The sequence below is a fragment of the Malurus melanocephalus genome, unplaced genomic scaffold (genome assembly GCF_030028575.1).
Source record: "Malurus melanocephalus ecotype Western Australia unplaced genomic scaffold, MMel_1.1 scaffold_130, whole genome shotgun sequence".
Taxonomy (NCBI): Eukaryota; Metazoa; Chordata; class Aves; order Passeriformes; family Maluridae; genus Malurus; species Malurus melanocephalus.
Window position 1 is genome coordinate 605306 of NW_026623362.1, and position 25427 is coordinate 630732.

Consider the following 25427-nt stretch of genomic DNA (forward strand, 5'->3'; position numbering starts at 1 on the left):
AAAAAAAAAAAAAAGAAAGTTATTTTCTGGGTAATTTTAAAGAGCAAAACCAAAGTGAAGTCAGGTGGCTTGAAACCAGTCCCAAGTTCTTCATATGAAATGCTTCTCATGATTTCAGTTTTCTTCGTAGCTGTATTTGATAAGCTTTAGGAAAATATTCCTCAGTATTCCATACTTCATTTATTCACATGAAACATGGTGCTTCTTTGTGATACATTTCATGAAGAGTGGCACACACAAATAAAACAGTGATCTAAAATACTGAGTTGTAAAAAACTCAGTGGGCTAAACTGTATTTCAGAAAACCCTAATATAAATYCAGCTGTAGCAGTAAAAGCTCTATTTGCACATGGAAAGCAGAATTGGATTTCAGGAGCTTATATAATCTGTACAAAACAGTCATCATTCCTTTTTTCCTTGCAATCAAAATGCAAACCTCCCACTGACAGTTCTGTTGCAGAATTACACTGGAGGATCAAGCTCGCATACAATTGTGRAACGTTTCAGGACAATTATCAATATATAAATCCCAGGACTTCTTCCCTAATGGAAATTTTCTCCCACCTGCTTCATGCAGCCATCCTTTCTCTGCCATGTGAGAGACTTGTTATCAGTAAAAATAAAGGAACTCTGTTCAAAGTCCTACAAGATGAAGCCATCTTCAAYAATAATTAGCCTCAGAATCATTGCTTGCTGACCCATGAAAGCTCTGCAAGCATCCTGGTGGCAGCAGCTACAAATCCTAATCCTGACTRTTTAGCAGGCAGTGCTGTAACATCAGGCTGTGTCAGCCGTCCTGCGATGTTCCTCCTGCTCCTGCTTCCTGGCAGCTGGATTGCAGCAGCAGGGTCACTRGAAAGCCTGGCAATTCACTGAGTACACTCACAATGCTGGGCCAGGTACCCTGCGAAGAAGCAGCATTTTCCATTAAAAAGAAAAATTGAATTTTCAGGGGCCTCATACTGAATGTTCCTGTCAGAGTCACAGGGGTGGGAAACAACCAAACCGCAGCTACATTATCCCACTCCTCTCCTTGCCTTGCAATTTGAGCTAAACTGCCTCTTTAACAACTTGAGGCCCAGAGCAGGGAGACCAGTCCCACCGACCCCAGAAGAGGGATGTGCAGGACCTGAGTGCATGCTGCTGCCTCTCCTGCACGACAGGAAGCACAAAATCATCCCACTCATTCTCCAGCTCTGCTTCCTTGTCCCATCTTTATGGGATATAAACACGGACTGACAACTGGAGGTAAAAGACCAAATCTGTCCTTTGGTGTTTCACTCTGTGTTCAGTGTTTCTTCTGACCAGGATTTGGTCATCTTCCATCAACATGCCTTGTTTGTATTTCTCAGCAAGTCACTCAAGAGCTTCTCTGAAAAATAGTCCAGGAATATAGTARTATAAAGGGAGGAGTATGAGCTACAGAAACCGTGAATCAGTTTACTAGGCAGGGACAGTAAGACTTAGTATAGTGTCTTGAGCTTCCTAAAAGAAATTGAGGCATTTTTAGAAGTAGGTAGAAATTCCAAAAGAAAACAACAGTATTTCTAAAGAAGTCTMTTTAGAAGAACAAATACATAGCTAGTTTAGGAAGAAGTGCTGTCCTACTTAGAGCATGTTTTAAATAAAAGGTGGAAAACTTGATTACCGTTTAGGGATGAAGTCAGCCGTCTGAGGAAACACAGAACAAGTGGCAGATACCTGTATGGACATTTCCAGTGTTGCTGCCTGCACTTGCCTCCAGCTGGATGTGGGTGAATGAAGCAGAGAATATTAAACCTCACACAGTGGGAACCCATAGGCACAACTCTTGTAAGTGTGGAGGAAGAGGGGGTCCAGACTAGGAATGAAACTGGATGATCTAAAATGCAAAACCAARAATACACCAGACTGGCCAGAAGGAACTACAGACAAAAGTGAGCTGGGGAACACTGTAAGTCAGTTTGCCTTACAGACATTCTGATGTTTTTAAAGTTCATCCATTGCAAGCAGATCTTTTAAACCATTCAAAGTTACAGTAGGCATCAAGTAAGCACATTTATATAAAACTCACTGAAAATATTTCCTAACCTAATATGCAGTGGTGAAGAGAAATGCCATGCTTTCTGCTTTTTTTTCTTCAGAGAATAAAGYCTTTTTTCCATTGGGTAAGTGGAAAGGCACAGAAGAGAACTTTTGAAGTTGAGCAGCACAGCCAGAAGGTATTGCTCCTCTGCATAGGACTTAAAAGAGTTAAGAAGGATTAACCAAATAAGCAGTTTACCTGTCAGTAAAACTAGCTTCCAGGCTATCCCCACAAATTCCAAAAGCTCTGCTGTTTGATATTCTGATGCTCTTGAAAGACAAGTGCTGTCTGACTTTCCAAGTTCTTTTATTTTTTCTTCATGCCATAGTATTAGACATTAAGATCAGTTCTCATTAAAACAGCCTGTGCCAATCATCAAACCTTTTCCCCTTTGCTTCCTTCTTTTATACTCACCCGTGGTGCTTTGACTTTGGAAGAAACCACAAAAATGTAATCATCAGGTTATCTCCAGACTTGGTCTGCTCTTGTAGCCCCTTTCCTTTCAGTCTCACCCTTGTCCCCTCCTCCATCCATAATAATTCCCACATGTTTATGCAAAAATATCGGACTTTCTTTATTACTGACAATTAAGAAAGGCAGCAGTTTCAGTATCTCTGCAAGAACAATAATTTCTGAAAGTGAACAGTTTTCTGCCTCATCTGTCRGCAACTTATAGGATGCCAAAACCCAATCAGTGTAACAATACTACAGCACTTAAACAAAAGGGTTGTGAAGAGTGTAGGGATCATTTCCACACTCATTTCTTTCCCCCTGTTGCTACTGAGTCTAAAATTTAAGTCTGTTGCCTTGCCAATCAAGTCAGTTTAGACTTGATTCACTGACCTAGAATTATCTGACAGTGAGGTAACACAACATATTGATTGGTCATAGCCCAGTGAAATGTTGTTCTTTGACTCCTAGAGGCTCATTGACGATCCAGCACAGAATCTGACTGCCAGAAGCAATTTTAAAGCAGGTAAAGGAGCTTTTMCTCATGTAACTCAGTTCAGGGCACCTCAGTTAGCAAGTGACATTGGGTGGCTAAAGCTGAACATCCCTCTTTTGCTTTCCCATTGCCATCCTTGAAGGTCTGGCTAGTCCTGGAAAAGGTGGAGCRGGTTACAGGGTGTGAGGTGTATAATACTGGGGTCTGTGGGATAATGACACCCTTTGTTGGAGGCAGACAGGCTTTGCTAAGCCATCAASGATGCACCTGTAACAACTGCCTCTGATTTATGACATCTAGTAACAGTTCCTGGGAGCGCTGTAACTTTTAAAAATGAGCATAAATAGAACTAAGTCAAGTCCCACAAGTATAGTATCAAAGTAGGGACTATTGGATAAACCTAGATCATTGTAACTATTAGAAAACAGATTTGGGAGAAACATGGTGGTCCAGAACTGGCAAAATTCCAGTGGAGATCAATCTGAAAGAAAAGCAGGGCCTTTTTTTCTCCATACAAATGGAGAGAACATGAAGGCTTGCAAGGGTAGAGTAGCAGAGTCTTACACAGGGCTTAACTCCCTCACCACAAGAAGTATGGACAAGTAACCCCAAACAGCTAATAGCTGTTGTGCCAAAAAGGACACCACTGWAGGGGGAAAGGTCAAGACCAGAGTAAAGCTGATTTGAAGAATATTTACCTCCATATTCCCAGCAGCTTTCAGTTTCTGCTACAGTGTCTGCATGTTTTGAGTTGGCCTGGCTAAGTGGCACGGTCAGAAGGGAAGCAATGAGCCTGGATTCAGAAAATTATTAAGAGGTCTCTTTCAAGATGGGCAAGACCAGGTCTATAAAACACTGAATGAGCTCAAATCCTATCCTGAGCAGAAGTTCCACAAGCTGTGYCCTGTCCCAGTTTCTTTCACATCATCTGGTCAGTGTGACACTGCAGCAAGCACTTTAAAGAAAGACAGAAGATGGTACCYATGCATTATCCCTGGTGAAAGAGATGTCTTTTTTTTTTGACAACATTTTGCAGCTTTTGGGTTTGAGGTTTTTTTAACCAATAAAGACTATTTATACAATACTTGATCTCCAGAAGTGTGTGTTTGGCTTACTGTCTTTAGAGCAGAAGACAATGGAGTGGAAAGAAAGAAGTAGAGACAGCAGAGTATGTGGTGTCACCACACATCTGTACCACTGAATGTACAATCTAGGAAAGTAMCTCTAAGTGGAGCTGAAACCACAGAAATTGTGGAAACGTGTAAAAAATTGCTCTTTTCATGAAATGGGCAAAGCCAATAGCTTTTYCCATGGCTTTTCAGAAGTCAGATGCTAGTTAAAACCTGTGGATATGTACACATTCCTTTATATGGATAATTAGCTACTTTATGTGTGGCGCCTCCTGGATTAAAGAAAATTCTTCTATGCAAATAAGTGGAATAGACTGGTCAAATTTATAYGTGTAAAAAAAACCCCTCTTTTATATAAATGTATAGAATTTATTTAGGTGAGCTTCTCATTTCATAGACAAGTGTTAGTTCCTGGACTGCCCGCAGGTATTTTAAATATTCACTCTTCATTGTCCTCTTGAACAATGCCTCTGTACAAACACTGAGGATAAATTATTGACTTTGATAACATGTTTAAAAAAATGAGAAAAAAATCACATGTCKTGGAATTGGCTTTTTTGCTTTTTCCACTAAATGCTCAAATTGTGTCCTTTTGGAATCAATGGCAAAACTCCATAGATTCAKTAGGGCCKTATCTTCATCCTACACTCTTCTTCAGTAATTAGTAGATTTGGCCCAAGTTTTTCTGAAGATACTGCTTTAAACTATTTCTTCTSTTCTGCTGAATAACAGAGTGGGTTGATATTTCAGAATGAAAGCTCATCAAGTTTAAATTTCAGTTGTTTTATAATAATAGCCACATGTTAGTTATGGATTATGTAGGTCTGAAGTTTTGGTAATTTAAAACTGATTTAAAGTGACCTTTACATGGTTCCATGTTTCAACATTTTCTAAAAGCAGTCAGGATYGGTTCTTACCCATAAATCACTGCATTAAAAGATCTGCAGGTCTGGGCCCGTAGTTAGCAGGCTCACAGTAAGGAAGAGTCCTGCAAACATTTATACACACACTTAAATTTACAGATGTAGTCTTCACAATCAAACCAACATCACTGCTCTCCGACCAGGGCAAAATATCAAATTTTAAGAAAGGCAGGCCCTGTTAGTATTGAAGACAGGACGTGAAGGAAGAGGGACCTTATGCAGTTGTTGTGTTCTTCTCCAGTTAAGAGACAAGACAGTATTGGAAACACCTTTTCTTTTTTCACTGGCAGCTAGTCAAACTGGGAGGACCATGATATTGGGGGAAGCATGAAGGTGTAGCTCAGCTCCACTACCGCTGTCTGATTTCTGCCATATGATTTCTCCCTGATCTCCCAAACACACTGCAGCTGATCGTGCCTTTTGGTTGGGCTGCTCACAATCCTGCAATTTTATTTCTTTGCAGTGCTCCAYGCCCTATTCTTCTCCATTCATTTGTGTGTCATTCCTTGCATGTCTGAGATCTTTCTCAAAAGCCATATTATTCCTGTTGTCCACATTTTCCCTCTGACTTTTTATCCAACTGAATATTTCCACAGTTATGGTAAAGGCATTTAATTTTTGGTATTTGAGGCTTTTCACCAAAAATACCAGCACTTCGAAAGTGTTTTTATTTTGATAACAAGAAAACAGAGGCCCATCAGCTAAAACTATTTGCCAGAGACTACACAGCATTTGTACAGCAAGATACAGACTAGTACCAAATCTCCTGACCCTTCCTTCCAGTGCCTTGGTCTTGAGGTATGAAGTGGAAAATAAAGTAGCAGAACTAAAAAGACCATTAAAAAGTGCCACACTCAAGATCAAAACAAGTTTTGATATACTGACAAAAAGGAAATGCTGATTGAAATCTGCCTTAGATTGATTGATATCTTAATAGGCCTTTATCTTCTGTGGAATTTTGTTACTTTTCCCATGACATTAAATTTTAAAGTGCTGCATGTGCAACACTTTTCTCAGGAATAAGGCAAATACCATCCATCTAGCAGCTGACCAGATTTCCTTTTCTTTTGGTATATTACTATCTTCAATGCCTCCCAGGATTTAGACACTTGATATATTTGAACSTAAATTAGATGTTTTCACTGAAAATACACAGTAAATACACAGTGCAGCATTGGGAATCCATGTGGCCCGCTCTAAATACTATTTCCCAGCTCACAGTTGTAAGGATTCACTTTGAAGTACCTCTGCCTCTTCAAAAGTTGATCTTCATTTGACCCTAAACCCTGCAAAAGCTTTAGCACAGGCATGTAAGTAATTCCACTRACACATGTAAGTAATTCCATTGATAATATACTAAGCAAACACTTACATGTTTGGAGAACAAGACCTTCTTCATGTACTAAAATATTTTTGTAATTATTTTTCCCTTTTCTTTTGCACAACTCTATCTTGGGAAAAGAAATTAAAATTTATAAATTTCAAGTTAATAAGGTCAAGCTTTAATTTCATTTTATTGTCACACAAAATGTTTGCTAGTCTTAGGAACTGGACAGTAACCATTACGCCMGCTATGAAAATTTGAGACCTGATCCTGTAATGAAAGTATGTTTCATTAATTCAAGCAGAGGAAAATCCAGCCTCTGGAATAAATCTCCGTGTATTTTCAGTATGTTTTCAAAAGACAAAGTCCTGTAATTAAATCTCTGAATACTTTCAGTAATTTTTGTGATACCTGTCATGGCCAGAAATATTGCGGAATTGTTCACAATACAGTGCTGCAACAGCAACACACCACATGAACACTCAGAGACATGGCAGCATAGAGATGGACACACACCTGTCCCATGTCCTGACCCTACAATGCCTCCAAACCCACATCCATCCAAGCACCATGGGGTATAAGAGGACCAAAATCAAAACTAGCAAGGACCCGTCTGTAAATAGATATCAAACCGATTCCTTTATCACTTTAAATTAATAATATATGAAAGAACAGCTATATAATAATTGAAATTAATCACTTTTTCGGAAAAATAATGCATGGCTATACATTGAGGCACTCCGGACAATGCTTCCTTTGTAAAATGCACGAGGGTGCATTCCAGAGGGACCCGACCGAGCTGTTCTAGGGGTGCGACTTGGACACTCCCATGACCCGCTCGTGGCGCTGCATTTCCCGGGGCGGAGGGACCGCGCTCGCCAGGGAGGCGGCAGGGAACGGCAGCAGGAGGGAGGCAGTGAGGGAGACCCTCGGAGAAGCCCCATTGTTTAGATTTCTGTCACAAGCCATGAGAATACTTAATTTCTTTCATCTCTGGAGTTTTCATTATCATTCAAATTTCATTTTCCATTAATTGATCGGGGATTAGCGAAGCCATTATGCAAAAATTAAAAGACAAGCCAGATGCGATGAATAATTCATGAGGGACAATTACACTTTATTCCTGGTGTACTTCCTAACTTCCCTCCGACTCCCCGCCTGCCTGCCGCAGATGACAGCCTTCCCTCGCCGCCTCCCTCCGGAGCGGGCCGGGYGCGGGGAGCCCGCCGGGCGCGGGGCGGTGCGCTGCCGCGGCCGAACGCTAGGTGGCAGGCGCCGCCCGCGGTGCGCGGGGGGCCGCGGAGGCGCCGCGCTGCTCCCGCCGCTCTCACGATCCTTATCGGAGCCTCCGCCAGCGCCTGGCTCGGGGGGAGCGGCGGTCCGTGCCCGCTGCCCGCCCGCCTGCCTCCCTCCCGCACCGCCTCCCGCATCCCCTCCCGCCGCCGGGGTGCCGVCCGGGAGCGGGAGCGGCCGCTCCCCCCGCCCCGTCATCCGCGCGTCCCACACCCCTCACACCGGGCATCTCATTTATCCCACCGGACAGTTGTTGCCCCATTAAAGYGCGGTCCCGCCCTTCACGGAGGACCTTTCATCTGGGGAAGTTTTATGACACTTTGTAAATGTGCAAAGTTTTTAATTAGACTCGCCAGACAGCCCCAGGCAGCACTAGCGCCACGAAGTCTTCATGCCGCTCTCTGCTTTACAGCACAACAAGCCGCTCTACTCCTTTGAAGACAATGCCGACTATGTCTACGATGTCATGTGGTCGCCAGTGCATCCCGCGCTCTTCGCCTGCGTGGACGGGATGGGGCGCCTGGATCTGTGGAACCTGAATAACGACACCGAGGTGAGGCGGTGAGGCGGCGGTGGGAAGGCGCGGGCGGCGGGGCGCCGGGCGAGACCTTAACCCTGTGAGGGCCGGCACTGCGGGCACCCCTCGCCATCCTCCCCGCCGGGGCTCCGCGGGGCGCCGCGCTCCCTCGGGGCGGGAGCAGCCCGGCGTCGGCCGCCGCCCGCGCCCCGGGGAGCGGCGGGGAGGGGAGGGAAGGGAGGGAAGGGAGGGCGAGGGAAGGCAGGTCCCGCTGCCGGGGGCGCCCGCCCGCCCCCCTCCCCCGCCCGCCTTCCCTCCTTCCCTGCCTCCCGCCTCCCTCGCTCCCTCCCCTGCGGCGGGGCTGCTGCGCTCCGTACCTGTCAGGGGCGGGAGGGCCGGCTCCGGCACCCCCGGCAGAAAGCCAACGCAATTAAATGCCGCGGTGCCGGCTCGGGGAGGAGGCTCCTTCCCCCTCTGTTATTYTAAGGTGCGCTTTTAAACCGCGCCCGTTCTGCAGGGGTTTTTTTTTATCCCCCTCACCCGGTTTCTGSCGCACGACGCTCCAAGGGCCAGGTTTGCGATGCCGGCCCTCACCCAGGGGGTCACACCTTGGCAGCATGGCMATGCCGCCACTGGCTGCCAGCGGGGCCCGAGGCTCCTCTTGGTGCGAGAATTCCTTTCCCTCCGTATTTATTATCCTCTGCGCCAAATTCTCTGGGGATTCTAACTTGGGAGCCCCGTGCCAATGCTTCCAGCGTGTCAGAAACCGAGCGTGTGCTCCCCCATCTCCCTTCGCATCCYGCCTTTGAGTCGCTAGGTACTCCGCTTTGGTCTTCCAAAGCGCAGGGCATCCCTCTCACATTGTATTTGAGACTTTACACACTCACCTTTTTTTTTTTTTGTCTTTAAACTTTACTGTGAAACTTCAAGGCACAAATGTAAATAACAAATAAGTTTTCTTTCCACCGCTAATAACGAAGTAGTTAGTATGGGCCACTGGAAAGGAAATGTCTTTGAATTKCACTGGTGAGAAAGGGTTAATCAGAGCACTTTTAGCAAAGATTAAGACTAGTAAACTCTGTATTTTTTAAAACTTATCTTTCTAAGTATGCCAAACCCTGTTTTTTTTCCTCCTATTATTTCAAATTTTTAAAAATGACAGAGACTTAAATTGATACTGTGCTTCTGGATTTGCGTTACACCCAAAAATGATTTTGAGGAAACCTGTCATCACCTGAGGTGAATCTTAGATGGCCAGTAATCAGTTTTCAGCATGAAAATGGAAGTATTTTTCACATGCAAGGTCTTGCATGTTTTTACTTAATGCAATGTAAAATTAAGAACAAACAGATTGTAAAAAAAGAAGTCACATATTATCTGGCGTGTTTCTTTTTATGTCCAAAAAAAGCAAAGATAGAAGAGCAAGCGGCAGTATTTTCCTCCATATACCCTCTTTTTTAATACTTTTTTTTTTTTTCTTTTAAGATTAGCTCAGTCGTTAATATTTCTTTCACGTAAACATGCTATGCATTTCAGTCAGAGTAAAATATGGGCAGAGTTTATGGCTTCCAGTGAGTGGTGCTTGCCATAAATAAGCATGGACAGGTAAGAGGAACCAGCACCGGGCACTGCACTGTCAAGGGGAGCAGTGAGGCCTTTTGAAGTGCTCTGAGCAGGAAGCAGTGCAGCCTTTTTAATTAGAGCACATACAGCTGGAGGATATACAGGAGGAGTCTCCTAAGAATTTACTTTGGGAAGGGAGGGACATATCCTTCAGGTGTTCTCATTAATGCAAGCTTAAACACAGAGCATAAAACCCAGCATTTTGAGAAGAAAAAAAAAAAAAAAAACCCTTTTCCCCCCAAATACCAGGGCTGAAATCCTGCTCTGCTTGAAATCAACTGATGTTTTGCCATATTACTCAAGGAGACCATAATTTCTTTCCAAAAAATTAGTATGGAGTGCTTGATCCCATTCCCATGAATAATAAGGCTGTACGTAGCAAACCGCTGCGTGTTTTCAGTGTGTTTACATATAAATATAAAGGAACATCAGGGAAAAGAATTAATTTCAAGCTTCATCCTGCTTTTATTCTGCATGCAAGGCCACCCCTTGATTTCACAAATTATTTCCGTTCTGAGACATTAAAATCAGCTCTCATGTAAGGATCAGACTGGAATTATTCCATGGTATCTGAGCTTTGTATTTTTRTGAGAATCAAATTTGGGTCTCTGGACACAGAAATATAATTTGRCTTCCTTACTGAGCAATAAGAAACAAATGAAAAAATCTGTATAAATGATAAACTGGTAGATTCTGAATAGATGTGAAGTTTTATTATGCAGGAGAAGCCACAGAAGTGTCTCTGAAAGAGAGAACTGCAAACAGTTCATCTAAGCATARTAACTGAAAGTGATCGTTTTTTGCTTTTACCCTCTATAGGATAGGTTGTAATTAATYAATAATTTTCAAGATTTCAGTAATTGATTGTGCCGTTTAAGTTAGCACAGCTATTTGCTAAGAAAAACTCCTTGTCAGCCCTTCTGCCTTTGTAATAAGAGATCTCGAAACACCTATTTTTTAGATCCTTATTACTTTTAGATGTCAGATATGTGATGTCAAAGTATTTGTGAAGAYAGTAGAAAATGACAGGTCTATTACTGTGTTTAACTGCTAGCTATTGATAAAAATCTCTRTGTAAGAACTATATGTGATTGTTATTAATGAGTCCTGCTTTTGTTTAATTCRGGGAATAAGCTGCTTTAATATTTAGGTATTATTTTGAAAATCAATTAAGAAAACACCTGGGTTTAGTTACAATATGCTACCTTCAAATTTTTGAATCGCAACAGAGTTTCCCCTGGTTTTTCTCTCAGTATTTATTAAAAACATTTTTCCTGAGAGCTAGATGCTTTCTGATCAAAATAACTTAGATCATTGGACCGTACCAAGGATTTAATCAGTGTAATAACTATTTTCAAAATCTCATAGCAAAGTTGCAAGGCTATTGGWGTACTTCATGTTTCTTTCTGCATATCAGAAATTATTTTTGTGATAGCAAGGAAAACCACCACATTTTATTTTATATCTGATAAGTGTATATAAAAAATTGAAAAGGAGAAAATCCTTATCCACTCCATCATTCTTTTGATTACTTTTATGGATCAGTGTAGTGAGGTTTGCAGACAGTTTCAAGATAGCAAATGCTGATTTCTTCCCTGTGTGTTCATAACATTTATTTTTTTGATCGAGATTGGAAAAGATCTCTTTGTGCTTGATGGGTCTTATTTATRTATGAACTGATATGAAACTGACTTACAAAGTCGCTTATTTCTTCTGCATTTCATCCTGTTCAGATGTGTCTCAGGTTTTTTGCATGCTGTATCTTAGCTTTTAAAGTGAGAGGATGGTGTTTATATCTAGAAGCAGGTAACAGATGTATTTGCAAGCAGGTTTTGACACTACATAGGCAATAAAAAATAATAATAAAAAGCTATATTCTTATCGTACAAATTTTTCTGACTGCATCTTTCTTAATCTGTTATCTGTTAAAATTTCATTCCAGGATTGTTTAAAATCTGACAAGCACCAACTTCAGAGAATTTGTAAAGTATTTCAAATGTGATTTTAAAAACATAATGCTACCATTATAAATAAACTCTTATCTTGAAATCTAAAACAGGCATGTGTAATTTAAACTATCACTACTGAGAGCAGACAAATCTATTTTAAGATACTATGGTTTGACTATATTTCTCTCAGTGTCACTGGAGAAAAGGTTTTTTCTTTAGATTTTTAAAGACTGCTTCATTATTGCTTTTTATTTTGTTAGATAGCTTTGTGGATTAGTAACAGGATTTTTCAAAATCATTGGATTTTGAAAAAAGCATGGGTTGTGTCTTGAGTCTGCGGCATTTGTGCTGCTTTTTTTCATGTGGAACACTGAAAGAATGCTGTATTAACAACCAGAGAAAAAAACCCCAAAAAACAAAAACCTAAACCAAACCTCAGCTCTAGAGTTACGTATTTCAGCCTCCTAAAAGATTTTCTGAAAATTCAATGCCTTAAGTATACACTGTATATTTGTACACGAAACACAGATCTTTGATCTTCAGTTTTCTGAGAAACATAGCTGGTTAGTGGCTTAGTCCTCTACAATGTGGCATTTAGCTCTTTGAAAAACCCATTTCCAAATGTTATAAAATTAATTTTGGCTGGATTTTTTTTTTTTTTCAGAAATCCGTGATCACAGCAGTAAAACTTACTTGTTTTCTACTGTGATTTTTATCATGGATCAATGACTCCATGTCAGCTTAAGGCCATTGACTATTGCTTAGGTAACAGACTTGGGACAAGGAGTTAGTGCATGCCAGCTTTTTTGGGGTAACACTGCCTTGGRCAGGACCTAGGCCTTGCACAATGGAGAGATGAGTCCAGTAGTTATTTGCATTTGAATGACTTCCTAAAGAGGGGGAGGATAGTATCTGCTTTCTGATTAGTATCCAGCATTATTTCTACATCATTCTGCAAACAAAATCCTCTTGCAATTTCTCGTGTGGGGCTCAGGGCCCTATGGTGAAGCCCTTTGCCAAATGCTGCTTTATCTGTGGCAGAATCRTGCTTGAGGTGCCAGTTGGTTTTGCAGGCTGTTGTCAGGGTTGGTGAGGGGGAGCCTCCAGGGGGAGAGTCAAGGGAAGCAGCYCTGCTTGCCAGTCCTTGTCCAGCTGCTGGCGTGGCACTGCACACGCTGCGGCTGTAATGAGAGTCTCAGCGAGCCTGCAAAGGTTTGGCTTSCTGCTGTCACTCATCTTGTGTGACACAATGAAGGCATTAGGGCTGAGGAGKAGACAGGCATGGAGCCATATAATGTTCACTTTAAAGTTAGTTTTCGCCAGGATCCTTGRACCTGTCTCACAACAAAAATGTAAAGCTACAGTCAGAGAATCAAGATGAGGTCAGGAAAATACTGGTTTTGTTATCTTGCCAGTTTGTCAGTGTTCAGACCAGCCTTTRATATGACCTTCAGGCTGTTTCTTCCTGCATTGTGCTGCCAATGAGGACAGAAAGAGTACCAGTCACTCCTCCCAAGGTAGCCTGGACTCTGGTTCTTGTCCAGCTACTTCCTGTTGCCATTCTATGCCCATTTATAGATCCTGGGACACTCCCTTGTCACCTCACTATGTGACCAAAACCTTTTCCCACCAAATGGATCTGCTGGAGCAGTTGTTTTTGCAGCTATCCTATCCCATTTGCCTTGACCTAAAAAGCAGTGAAACTAAAAAGCCTTGTTGGAAGACTGTTATGCCAAGCTGCACGCTCCTTGCTCAGGCAGGTTCTCTCCTACTAAAGGCAGCTGGGTGGAGCATTAGTAGGCTTGCAGGTTACCCTCGTTTGTCATATGAGGTGACCCAAATCAACTGMGTGATCCACCTATCTGGGACAAACACCCACACAGTTCCTTCCTCCTGCAGCATCTTTTGATGCCCTCGTTCCAGCATAGATTACAAATACTTAAGATCATGTTCATTGCTTTATTCATCCCACRTGTTAACCAGAATCTTTATGTATTCCTGTGGATCACCTGTTGAGTTGGTTGACTTGGGGCAAGAAGGGGGGTTAGGAATTAGASACAATCCAGGTGTATTTAAAGCAGAAGTGATGTCCTGGGGATGTAAAAGAGAATTGTGAGAATATATTGTAGGATTTCCAAAATGTCAGCTCAGCTCTTCTTACTTCTGCCATGTCCTCACTCTAAAGTGATTAGCTCAGGACTTTTCTGATATAATACCTAAGTTTCAACCTCTGCATCTAGCCACAGAGGTGAGAATGGATTTAAAGGATGTGTCAGCAGGAATACAGGGATGTGTCTGCTGACTATCAGGTTATCTGGACCTGAGTCAGAAGCCAGGGCAGGACTGAAGCCAAATCCTACTCTTGCRTGGGTCTTCATCATGTTAGTGACTTTTGAGAAAAAAGCAGATGCAGTTTTGCATGTTTCCAGGGTTAAGGGGGCAAAAATGGTTTCATTCACAGCCCTTTACTGTTCCTTCCAAGCAATCTCTTAACTCTTTTCTCTTTTTAGCACATGTGATCAAAGAAACAATGAACCTTTATTTTGTTTTGTCACCCAGTGAGACTTGTTTGTTTCTTCCAACAATGGCAAGGGACTTGACTCACCCAGGACATTCAAAAGTGACCAAAACATGGTTTGTAGGCAGTGTGATTTTATTGTCCTTCCTGTTCCTATTTCAACAGGTTCCCACAGCCAGTGTCACCATAGAAGGAGCTTCTGCCCTCAACCGTGTCCGCTGGGCCCAGGCTGGGAARGAGGTCGCAGTTGGTGATTCAGAAGGCCGCATATGGGTCTATGATGTTGGAGAGGTATCTGCTTTTGGGACTTTTTTTGTGGTTTRTTTGTTTTGTTGGGGTTTTTGGTTTTGTTTTGTTTCCAAGCTCAACTCCTGGAGACTGCCACATCCAAGTTTAAGAGAGAAATCTGTCTTTTTCTTTCAGTGGAGTCCTTATTGAATTTGGGWTGCCAACAGCATGTTAGTTGTAAAGCTACCTTGCAAAAGAGTTGACTTGTTAAAGTCTCATGAGAGAAGTCTCTTTTGAAAGTTTCCAATGTTTTTCAAACTGTTTTTTAATAATGTTTCTGTGGGTACAGTTGGAAAAAGTTAAAAGAACATAAAGAGAAAAAATTGAGGTGCAAAAAGAGGCAGTGCTGTTTTGAAGTAGGTCCTGAAGGGCTCACCTTTTATACTCCAGTATCTCTTGTTTCGTGACTGGCTTATTGCTATAAATTTTTGTCAGCATGACATGTACAGAATGCATCTGKTTTTTTGATATTGCTTCATATGTCTGAATACGTGCAAAAGTACAAACAGGAGGAAATGAGAGGTGTCATTTTGAAGGATGGTAGGTGCATGTGTGATAGAGTATAGCAGGATGCATGTTCTGTGCCTAAGGCTGCTCTCAATTCACCCTGCTACACCTTATAACAAGCATCTAAACTGCAGTGTGTTTGGCAGTGATGAATCTAACTCTTTGTTGATGAATGCTGTATAAAGTGTTCCATCGGCATTACAATCCCTTGGAACAGTTGAGGGTGAATCTCTGAGCAATCAGCTTTTATGTAGAGAATTTGTTTTCCATCATTATCTGTGATAGGATACTGAGATACACATCTCTACACGGTAGGGAGATATTATAGAATGCATACAGAATTATTCTGTAACTCTCATAAAGTGATTTTATGGCCCATAGCAAAATTGCTTATGCATGACTCATATTTTTGGATTTCATTCACTTGTGCAGGAGTTGCCTTTCCTCACAAATGTTTGCTGAAACAGCTTGCCATATTGTTAGCATAATCTCTAAATTGTCTAAGGTTGCTCTGCTCAGATTTCCACTGTGACACTGGCAGGTCAGGCTGTTTTTATTTATTTTTCATTTTTGCATGACTGTTCCATCTTTCAAGTGATACAGCAGGCAGTGAAAATGTCTTTGATGACAGCACAGTCGGATTTTTTTCTGGGAGTCTAGATGGGCTGTAGAAATGTCTCTTTTTGCATATCATACACCAGATCATTCATAGGACTATTTATTCCTGCAGGCTCATCCAGAAGAAAATAGTGTTCTATGCAGAAGTAGCAATATTGAGGTTTTTGACCTTTCCTCTATATAATAAGATGTCATCTTGCAAAATGAGTCACAGTGATACACTAAGACAAAAAGAAAGACAGGCTTCTATTACTTGAAAAAAGAAGTCGTTCAACAGTATTGATTTTGTGAGTCCAGTTGAGCGTTGCATAAAGGGCTCTGCTTCAGGGATGTGTGCCCTGCCCGTGCAGAGCCTCAGTGTCTCCAGCTCAGCTCCAGATGCACTTAAGTAAACCGATGGATGTCCTTCCACATGGCTACTGACAGACCATTGCCAACCCTCCTCCTCTTCTGTAATGAGTGAAGGAGCTCATTAATTTGTTCCCTGGTTCATTATGGCAGTATCAGTCTCTGCACTAATTCCTGTATGAAATTTAGGAGAGGTCATCTGGGCTGCAGCGCTGCTGGGGCTGCTGTGTTGTTAGTATCTTTTTCTGGTTTTTCATATATTCGCTAGCCCACTGTTCTCTCTATAAACCTCAAGTGAGATGCAGAAATACTTTGCAGATCAAAAGCCTGGAACCAAGAGCATGTRCAGTGAGTAGCAGTCTCTTTGGTGATTAACCCTGTGGGCCAGTCCATAAAGAGCTCTTTGGTGAGAGATCCTTAGCTGTCCTCAGGCGTGACACATGGGGGATTCACAGYGTGCACATGCACTTTTGGAAGTGCAGAAATATGGCAGCCTTTAAGGCTTTTCCTTTACTTCTCTGCACAGACTCTGACCAGGTTTTTTTGCTCAGCTGGGATCTTCTTTTTACTGTCCTTTTAGTATGGGTTTGATTCTGGGATCTGACAGGGCAGGTCTGACAGTTAAAAGGGAAAGTTCTCTCCTGCCAGCCATCTCTAGCCACATCCCTCACTGCCCAGTTTTTGTTCAGGTAGCAGTGCTTGTCACCACTCACATTGTGCACAGGAAGACCGATTAGTAGAGAAGTATTTATTTATTTGTTTCCTTTCCTTTGGGCTCTTTTCTCCATGGACTGAGGCATCRTGGGGGTAAATGAGTGAGCATGTGGCTGGGGTCGAGGGGCTGAGAGCTGGACTCAGCTCCTGGCAGCTCCTAACTTTTATATTTGACCCAGCAGTGTTGCAAATCCTGACAACAAAGCTGTGACCTTTCAGCAACAGCACTCTTCTTCTACAACATCAGTTTCTGAAAAGGCCTCATCACTGGAAGAACTCATCTCTGCCTGGCTGATAACTCAGTAGCATCCACTTGTTTGAAGGTGCATCTCCCTGATTTGGGAAGATGGGTGTGATTACTTGCATTAGAAAGTCAGCAGGCCACTTCACAAAGACCCTAAATACACTCACCAAAACCATTAAAGCTCAACTTATACTGCACCCTTTAAAAACCTTTGTTTTCTTGTGACTGTTCCAAATTTCACATTAGATCATCTTTAAATTCTTAAAACACTGGTTATATCAGGAAAAAACCCACATTATTTTTGTATTTTAATACAGCATGGTGTCTTTGGATTTCACATTACTAGATAAACAATTTTTCTTACCTGTTTCTTAGCCAGCATTGACGCTGTGAATTTTGATCAGAGCAGAAAACATCAGGCTATCAGCCATTAAGGAAACAATTAAGTGGTAGGAATTTTTACTTTGWTAGATTCATCACAGTTTTAAGGAGCTATCCTAGAGAGCAGTAAAGTTTACTGCTGCTATTAACCCATATGGTATAAAAAGAAAACATATGACCTAAGTGAAAAACATAAGACATAAGGCCTAGCCTTGCATCCTTTGTGAAGGTAAGGAGTGTGGGATCAGGGCTGTTTTTGCTTGTGTAAGAATTTAGGATTTGGTCTATGTTACCCAGTCATGGTCTTCATGACACAAGAGTTGTCAGACACATGAAGAACATGGCAGGGTCCATGACCAGGGAGTTAAAAATAATGGTGACACTTTCAGTTAGGCTATATAGTGTTATTTCCTTAGACTATGTACTTTTAGTTGTTTGATTTTAGCATCGCATCTGAAAATAACTGAACACATTTATTTTCACAGTGAGGGGTCTATTTTCTCCTCTATGCGTGTGCTTTATGCCCATTAGCATTAATGGGAGTTACACACACACTTCCAGCGGAGAGGAGACTTAAACAGTCCATATAGATGTGCTCTTKTGGATCAGTAAGCACTGATTTAAAGAATGTGAATTATAAAATGAAATAAAAACCCAAACTCACAAAAAAYCTGATTGTTTCAGTGTGATGGGATCCTAAAACTGYACAACTKAAGKAGTATATATTASCAKTCATTGTAAATACATTTTAGTCTCTGTAAGATCTAAATATTCAAACTTCTGTTGGACTAGTAGTTGTGATATTATTATTGTGATAGTTTGTATAAGATATTTTAGCTTCTCTGGCCTTATGGATTATTTACTGGAGAGCAAGTTTTCTCTAAGGTAGAAGCTGCTTTTAACATGGACCACTGCCTATAGATTTATTCACATGTTCAGATGATTGATAGTTAGACCTAACTGCATGTCTGTTTTGGAGATATATTTTCTAGAAAGCTTGCTCCCATTGTGCACGCTTCAGTGATGTTACACAGTACCTGCTGTCATAAATATTCTCTAACAACCACGTTTGTTGCTTACCTGGCTTATTGTGAATGCTCTTTGCACCTTTGGTTGTGAAAGAAGCAGCTTCTCTTCCACCTTCTATTATTTCTTTATCTTTTTTTTTCCCATTTATCTCTTCCAGGTCATATTCTGCTTGCACTGTGAGTCCATAGATAGAAACTCTAAGTCAGTGACTTATTATTTGATTCTAATAAAATATGAAGTAAGTTTGCAGCATAGGATCACAGAATTTGAAACTGTAATCACAAGGAGCACAATGTAGTACATTATTTTGTGAAACTGATTACAGGATAAACTATTGCTTCTGTTTGGTGGTCTTTCAGACGGTTGGTTCTAGTCACACTTTTAAAGGCAACTAGTCTGACAGGTGGACTGGAGAGAAGTCAGAGAAGGTCCTTCTCAAGATCATCCAGGAAGGCTGGCTCTGCCAACAAAGCAGTTASCTGGGAATCTTTGCACAGTTACTGCCTCTCTCCTCGTTTCCTTGCAGTGAAATCAGAATCATATGGATGTTTATGTGACTTTGTTAGGTTTCAGAGTTAATACTGCCTTAAGCCTTTTTAGGGCTGCTGTGTTAGATTGTTTGTGTACTTCCCCATTTGCTCCCTGATAGGTGCTAATCCCCTATCTCATTTTCAGTGCATGGCCAGTGAGGGAAGAGCTGGCAACTGCCCTGAAGTATGTGGATGAAGTGGTACAGTAAGGATATCCCGCTGATGCCTATAAAATAATTTCCTTTGATTTCAGCAGCCTTTAACAGCTGCTCTGAGATTCTTTGGGTTCTACAGAAACAAATGTGTATTTGTGACCAACCCTCACATTTCAGCATGACTGTTGAGTCACTTGTTTTTCTGGCTAGAATGGGGAAGGATTTGTACTTTGTACTCCTGTCTTGTGATCCCCATGTTTCASTATAGATTTTGTACAGAAAACACATAATCAGTGTCTCCATGCAGTTAAAAACTGCTGTAGCCCAGAGAGAGAACTATSAAGCTAGATTTTGTGTCATGTAGTTATCCAGGTAGATTTTCCAGTAGGTTTGATTTTGCCATCATAAAGCTTCTCTAGAGCATATATTGAGTTGGGAAATGTTTTTGCCACAAAAGCAGAGTTGAGACTCGCCATAAAACATTTTCTTTTAAAATCTGTGTTGAGTTACATGTATTCTTGGAACACAGATAAATGGCTCACGGACATATCATGAACGTAAATTTGAGCAATAATAAGGGGTTGTGTTTACAACCAAGTTTTATTTAAAAACATTCAAAGATTAGGTAAGACACAATAGTTACAATAACATGCACAATCCAAGCATAAAGGATAATTAAATTTAACCATTGATATTTCTGCTAGGGAGGTTGGAACCCTGGCCTCAGAGTGTTTTAAAAACAAGTTTTAACAAATCAGAATCTCTTAAGAGTTGTTGGAGAATGTARAGAGCTAAGGTTTTGATTTGCTTCCCTTTCCCAACCAGTTTTATAATGTCCAGTCTTGAAAGMCTTTTAGAACTGGAAGCATTTAGAGATGACCAAAAAAATATACTGGGAACTTCAGCTTTTTACTTGAATAATATCTGAAATATTTAGCAGAACAAGCTCCTCATCCCTCATCATTTCAATTTTGACTGAYATAGTCAGTATTCACAAAGGGATTTTTGAAGTAGGTTAAATAAGAACTCCCTAATGAAAAAAACGCACTAGTTTGAAATCAGTCAATTTAATTACTGTGTTTTATGAAGGCCATTACCCATTGCTGATTACTAGGGTGATAAAATCTTTAAGCTTTGGTAGCCTCCATAGGGGGTGAGCTGATCTAAGTAGAGCAAAGTCCAGTCATTATCACCCTAAATACTTGTGTTTCTCATTACAATATTCATTACTTTAGGTTACTGTGAACGCTTTGAGGTCTGTATGTAAGCACTGGTTTATTCCTCGCTATAAAAACAATGTTGATAAGTTAAAACCAAGTATTTATATACTTTTACAGTTTAAAACGAGGCTTGGCTACATCCATACATAGAAATGCATAAATTTATACCTCTGAGTATAAATTTCCCTATACACACCTTTTGATGGATGTTTGCTTGTCAGTGGGGTTGTATTAGTCTGATAAGAAAAGGAAAAGGCTATGAGTTACCTGGTTCTTTCAGTCTGTTTGGCTGCTTAAAGAAGCTGGAATGAAAGCTTATGTTCCTAATAACAATCTTTATTAGGGAAGTACTTTTCAAGAGCGAAAACTGAGCCATGATCTAATTAATCTGAATTACCTGAGGCTGGTTGCTGAGGATTGGAGCTCTTTATCTCCACTGMCAGCCTGGGGCCTTGGGCTTCCCTTTCTCTGCCACCTCTTGCGTATCATGTGGCATCACTGGCTCTCTGCCCTCCTCAGTCTCCCTCATCATCGCCTTCCGACTTACAAAGCACCTTCATAAAACCAATGTTGTTTAAAAGATGCCTGCAAAATCACTTACTCTTTTGTTTAAAAAAAGTATTTTTTTCTTAAAAATGAACTCTTGAAATGTGTCAGGGAGGGATGTGTATCTGGGTTACTGAGAGAGGAGGGCAGCCTGTAGGAAGGGGCAGAAGAACTTGGTGTGATTAAGCCAGGAAAGCATGAGCCTGGTGGCAATATARATATTTCATGTTCTTGCACAGATAGGAGTGCTTGGGGCCAAAGGAGGAGAACTAGTGGAGCTGAGGACAYGCTGCCWCCAGCACATGTGGCTCCAAGCTGGYCGTGTCTTCACTGAGTCAAAAATTAGAGAATATTTTTGACTATTAGAAGGCTGAAGTCCCAGAGTGGGTAGAGACAGTGGGAGAAACATCCTCTCAAAGTGGAGCCTRTCAACAGGATTTTGTGGTGTGCTTGTGTGTGGTTCAGAAATGGATCACACCTGGTGTACAGGGTCACTCCTTCCCATGCCCAGATATTTGCTTGCTCTTGGTARCAGCAGTTTCTTCTGAGTCTCTCTCTAGATAAACGGACATGAAATTCCACTTCCTTTTTTCTATCTGAATGTTACTTGTTAAAATTAGAGGAGGAAGTATCAGATTTTTAAGGAAAGTACCCTTTTTCTCATTTGTTGATTAGACAGTGGAATTAAATGAGTATTAGTGAAAATAGACAGAAAAGGTGGGGGTTTTAAAAATCAACTGAAAAAATTCAGTTGATTCTTTATTCTTACCTTCCACTTGCTTATGATGAAATATTTCAGCAGCTCTCCAGAGACAGCTTACTAAATCCCTGGAGAATTTCATGGGGTAAAAAGACATGAGTTTCCAGTATGATACAAATATTTCAGAAGAGTTATTCAACTCCTCATCATATGAAATAAAAACCTTAAGAAACCCAGTCAACCAACCAACTAAACTCTGGCTCTAGTCCTTTTTATTCATTTGCACTCTACTTATAAAACTGACTTATGTTTCMTTTTCCTTTGCAAAGGCCCAGATCCTCCCCCTGCAGAGAGGATCAGAGAGAACAAGCCACATGTGACAGGAGTTAATCATGTAGCTTAATGCACTATTGGAAGGCACTCAGATAAGGAAGTGATGAGAGCAGCAGAGGAGAATCTGTAAGAGATCATTCCYTTTCTGCACAGTACAGCCTGCAGGAGGGGGAGAAGGGAGAGCTGTGTGTGACAATCTTCCTGCAGGTATTTTCCTGCTGAGCTGAGAAGCACTGCAGAGGGCAAGAGAACAGCAAAGGGAAGCCCAGATTGGACATACCAGTCTGTCCACATGGGCACTGCTGGGGGCTTCCCTACTAGCTCCTCATTTACTGCTGCTGCTGAAAACTTGTCAAGAGACTTAGTGGAAAAGAATCTGTGCCCAGACTTTCTATGGTGGTTGTAGCTGAGGCAGTGGAATGTGAGCGAGTGCTTTAGCTGGTCTGTCCCTGTCCTAACCCTGTATCCTGTAACACTTTGGGGGGACACAGATGTAGTCAWTACAGGCTAATAGTGTCACAGAATATATATTTTAATTAGCTGGTTAGTCTGTTGGGTGACTTTTTCTCTGAATTTTTTTACCCCTTTCTGATAAGTGTTACTGTAAAACATCCATAGCTTTAGGTAACAGAGTATGGAAGATGAAAACTGCCAAGAACAAAATTTAGTTTAAGATCAGTTTGTGTGCAGCAATTTGCAAATTTCATGGAAATCCGTGACTTATCATTGTGGTGTTAAAACACATCTGAAACAAGAAGTGCTTTGTATAATTAATTTTTTCAGGGGGTTTCAGTGGTTTCAACCTGTCACATCCAGTAGCAGTTTTCATTTTGAGAATCCTTAACTATGTTTCAATCTTTACGGTTTGCAAAATGGTCTGTATTTTGAACATGAAAAGATATTTAATTCGTGACTTGGAAAGTAACAGTTAAACCTAAAATATCAGCTGAGGATAACTCTGGGCCTTAATACATCCTATTTTGCAGCYAAAATTCTATATTCTCTGTTTAATTTAAATGGGAAATGTATACCCCAGTGCCTCAAGTGCTAGAAGAATCTATGTCTGAAATGGAAAAAAATAAGCAAAACAACAAAACAAAACCCACTGGTATTTCATGGATGAGCTGTTGCAGATAATGGGATGTGTGCAAAACCTCAGAGAGAAGGCAGCAACTCTCCTGCTAACTAAAATCCTTGAGCAGTTCATAAGCTGCTTATGGTAAGAGTCCATTTGCCAGCTGAGAGCCAGAAAGCTGTGGCAGAAGTCCTTTAGAGTTCCTGTTCAGGCAGATTTCCTGGCATGACTCATGGCATGGACATGGCCAGCTTGGTTTGGATAGGAAGCAAGCTGACCTGAAGATGATTTATTTCTTCCCTGAGGCAATAGTCCTTCACTCAGCTGAACTTCTTGCCAGTGCAACTACCCCACAAGCTGAAGCTCTGGTATTTCAACGGAAAATGATGGGTTCTTCCCATCAATGTAGTTGTCAGTAAAAAAACCAAACCAGTAGGTATTGGAAAGGACAGGTTGAGGGCTCCCTACCTTCTAGTTTAGTTCATTTGGTATTTTTAGGCTGATTACGTAATTTGGTCGAGGAGGAATCCTGATCCCTTAGCTCCAAATGTTAAATGTCCTGAAGTGAATGTAAAAACTTCCAGGACTTTTCAATGACTTTGAGAAATGACAATTGGAGCAAGACTGAGATCCCCATGGGAGGTGAGTGGCAGACAGCATGCCTCACTGTTTTTCTCAATCCACCTGTAAATTGATGGCATTACAGAAGAAGTGGAATGGCAGGAACTGCAAGAACTTTATTGCTTAGGGCACAACCTCCATTGAAGCAAAATTGTGAGCTTTCCTCAAGCATGGCAGATGCTCTTTCTGCTGATTAATTGTATTAAATCTTTCGTTTCCAAGGACCTGCAGGCCAGTAGTCTCTGCCATTGAAAGTGTCCCTTGAGGAGATGCATAGAAGAGGCTCCTCCCAATGTGACAGGTGAAAGCACTTCAGAGGGCTTAATAACAATCTATAAGCTTATAGTCAACCTTAGTATTTTAAAAATAAGAGGTGATTTAAGGAAATAAAAGTTATTGAAATTTCAATTAGMAGTCAACTCTTTCAGCATGACTGATAATTACTCAATATTTTATCCTCTAGTCAATACCAAATGCAGCATTTTGATGCTTAAGTTGAGGGAGTCAAAAACTGTTTGATAGCATGGACATCATTCCTTCTGGTTAATTCAGGAGAGCCTGAGCCAACTCTGGTATTAGAGGTAGAACTGTAGCATTGTCTGCAATTAAAGATACTTCCCACTTCCTTGTTTTCTTTTCCATATGCCCTATCAAGTTGTAATCCTTCAGGCTGAAGTTTTTCATAATTGCTGTTTGCTTCTAGCACAGGTTTTGTTGTTTATTTTTTTTTTTTTTAATATTGAAGACAGTACCATAATACAAAATTAATGACATACTCAAATTGAGGGAGTTAGTCTTAACTCTGACATTTCTTATCTTTGAAGTGTTGCAGTCTGCAGTCCTAATGTTCTGTTAAACATGCATTTATGTGTCATGTATGTATAATTTACRGTCTATGTTTTATTTTGTTCTCCTGTTAGACTGGCATCAAGATGACTGATGCAGACAATGAGTACTAAGTTTAGAAAAGAGTTAATGGGCATTCAAATGCTTCAATTCCTATGTAGGCCCTTTATACAGCATATCTTTGCACATTACATATAAATTATTAAAATAACATCATTGTTAGCTTGGTATTCAAAACATAATTTGGTGTCAGCTATGTAACAATTTAGATGCTACTGTTCTCCTTAGAATAAAAAAGGCAGAGTTTGCTGAAAGTTGATTCAGTTTTTGTTTAAGTTGGGGGGTTTTGATATAAGCTAATATTTTGTCTTCTTTTCACTATGGCAGCACTAGTTMAATCAGACCCTGCTGGTGAATTGCAAAGAAATAAATCACAACAGACATTAATCTAGATGAGGGCTAAGTAATTAACTTCATAGAAGGGTGGTGTATATTGTGTCTGTGACACTAGACTGACTGCTGTGCACAGAATAAATGCAGTATTTAGGTTGCCTATGGTATTCCACCCCTTCAATTAAGTAAACAAATATATATCGAGCTACTCTGGAGTGTATCCTTTGTGGTCTGAACACTGTATCTTATTAAAATCATCTGCATGCAGTATGTGAGGTTTGAGTTCCTGCCAGTGGTTTCATCCATTGTTAGCAGCGATGCTCGGCTCTCCCAAGAGTTAAATACAGTGGTACTTCAGTTATGTGGAAAGGGTGCTCTTGGTTACTTTGGTGGCCATTTCGTTGCACATTACCTCCCACTTTGTTTCCATCCATGTGTGTGGCATAGGGTGTTGCCTGAAAAAATATAGGCTTTTTCAGGAAATAAAATATCCATATAGGTTGAGAAAAATATCAAAGGCAGCCTGTAATTGATTCTGGGGGGCAAGACCAGAGCCAGAATAGGTGTGTGCCTGCCTGCTCTATGTRTGTA

At 41.0% G+C, this 25427-nt stretch overlaps 1 protein-coding gene across 5 annotated transcripts in view; it reads left to right on the top strand.

The window, feature by feature from the left end:
* The window catches only part of DYNC1I1 (dynein cytoplasmic 1 intermediate chain 1), a 185861-nt gene that overhangs the window by 153564 nt on the left and 6870 nt on the right, over positions 1–25427 (top strand). For all 5 annotated transcript variants that reach the window (XM_057370666.1, XM_057370668.1, XM_057370665.1 and 2 more), the window contains exons 15-16: positions 8094–8234; positions 14454–14579. In XM_057370666.1, the coding sequence (XP_057226649.1) occupies positions 8094–8234; positions 14454–14579 (267 nt within the window). The remainder of the gene's footprint in view (positions 1–8093; positions 8235–14453; positions 14580–25427) is intronic.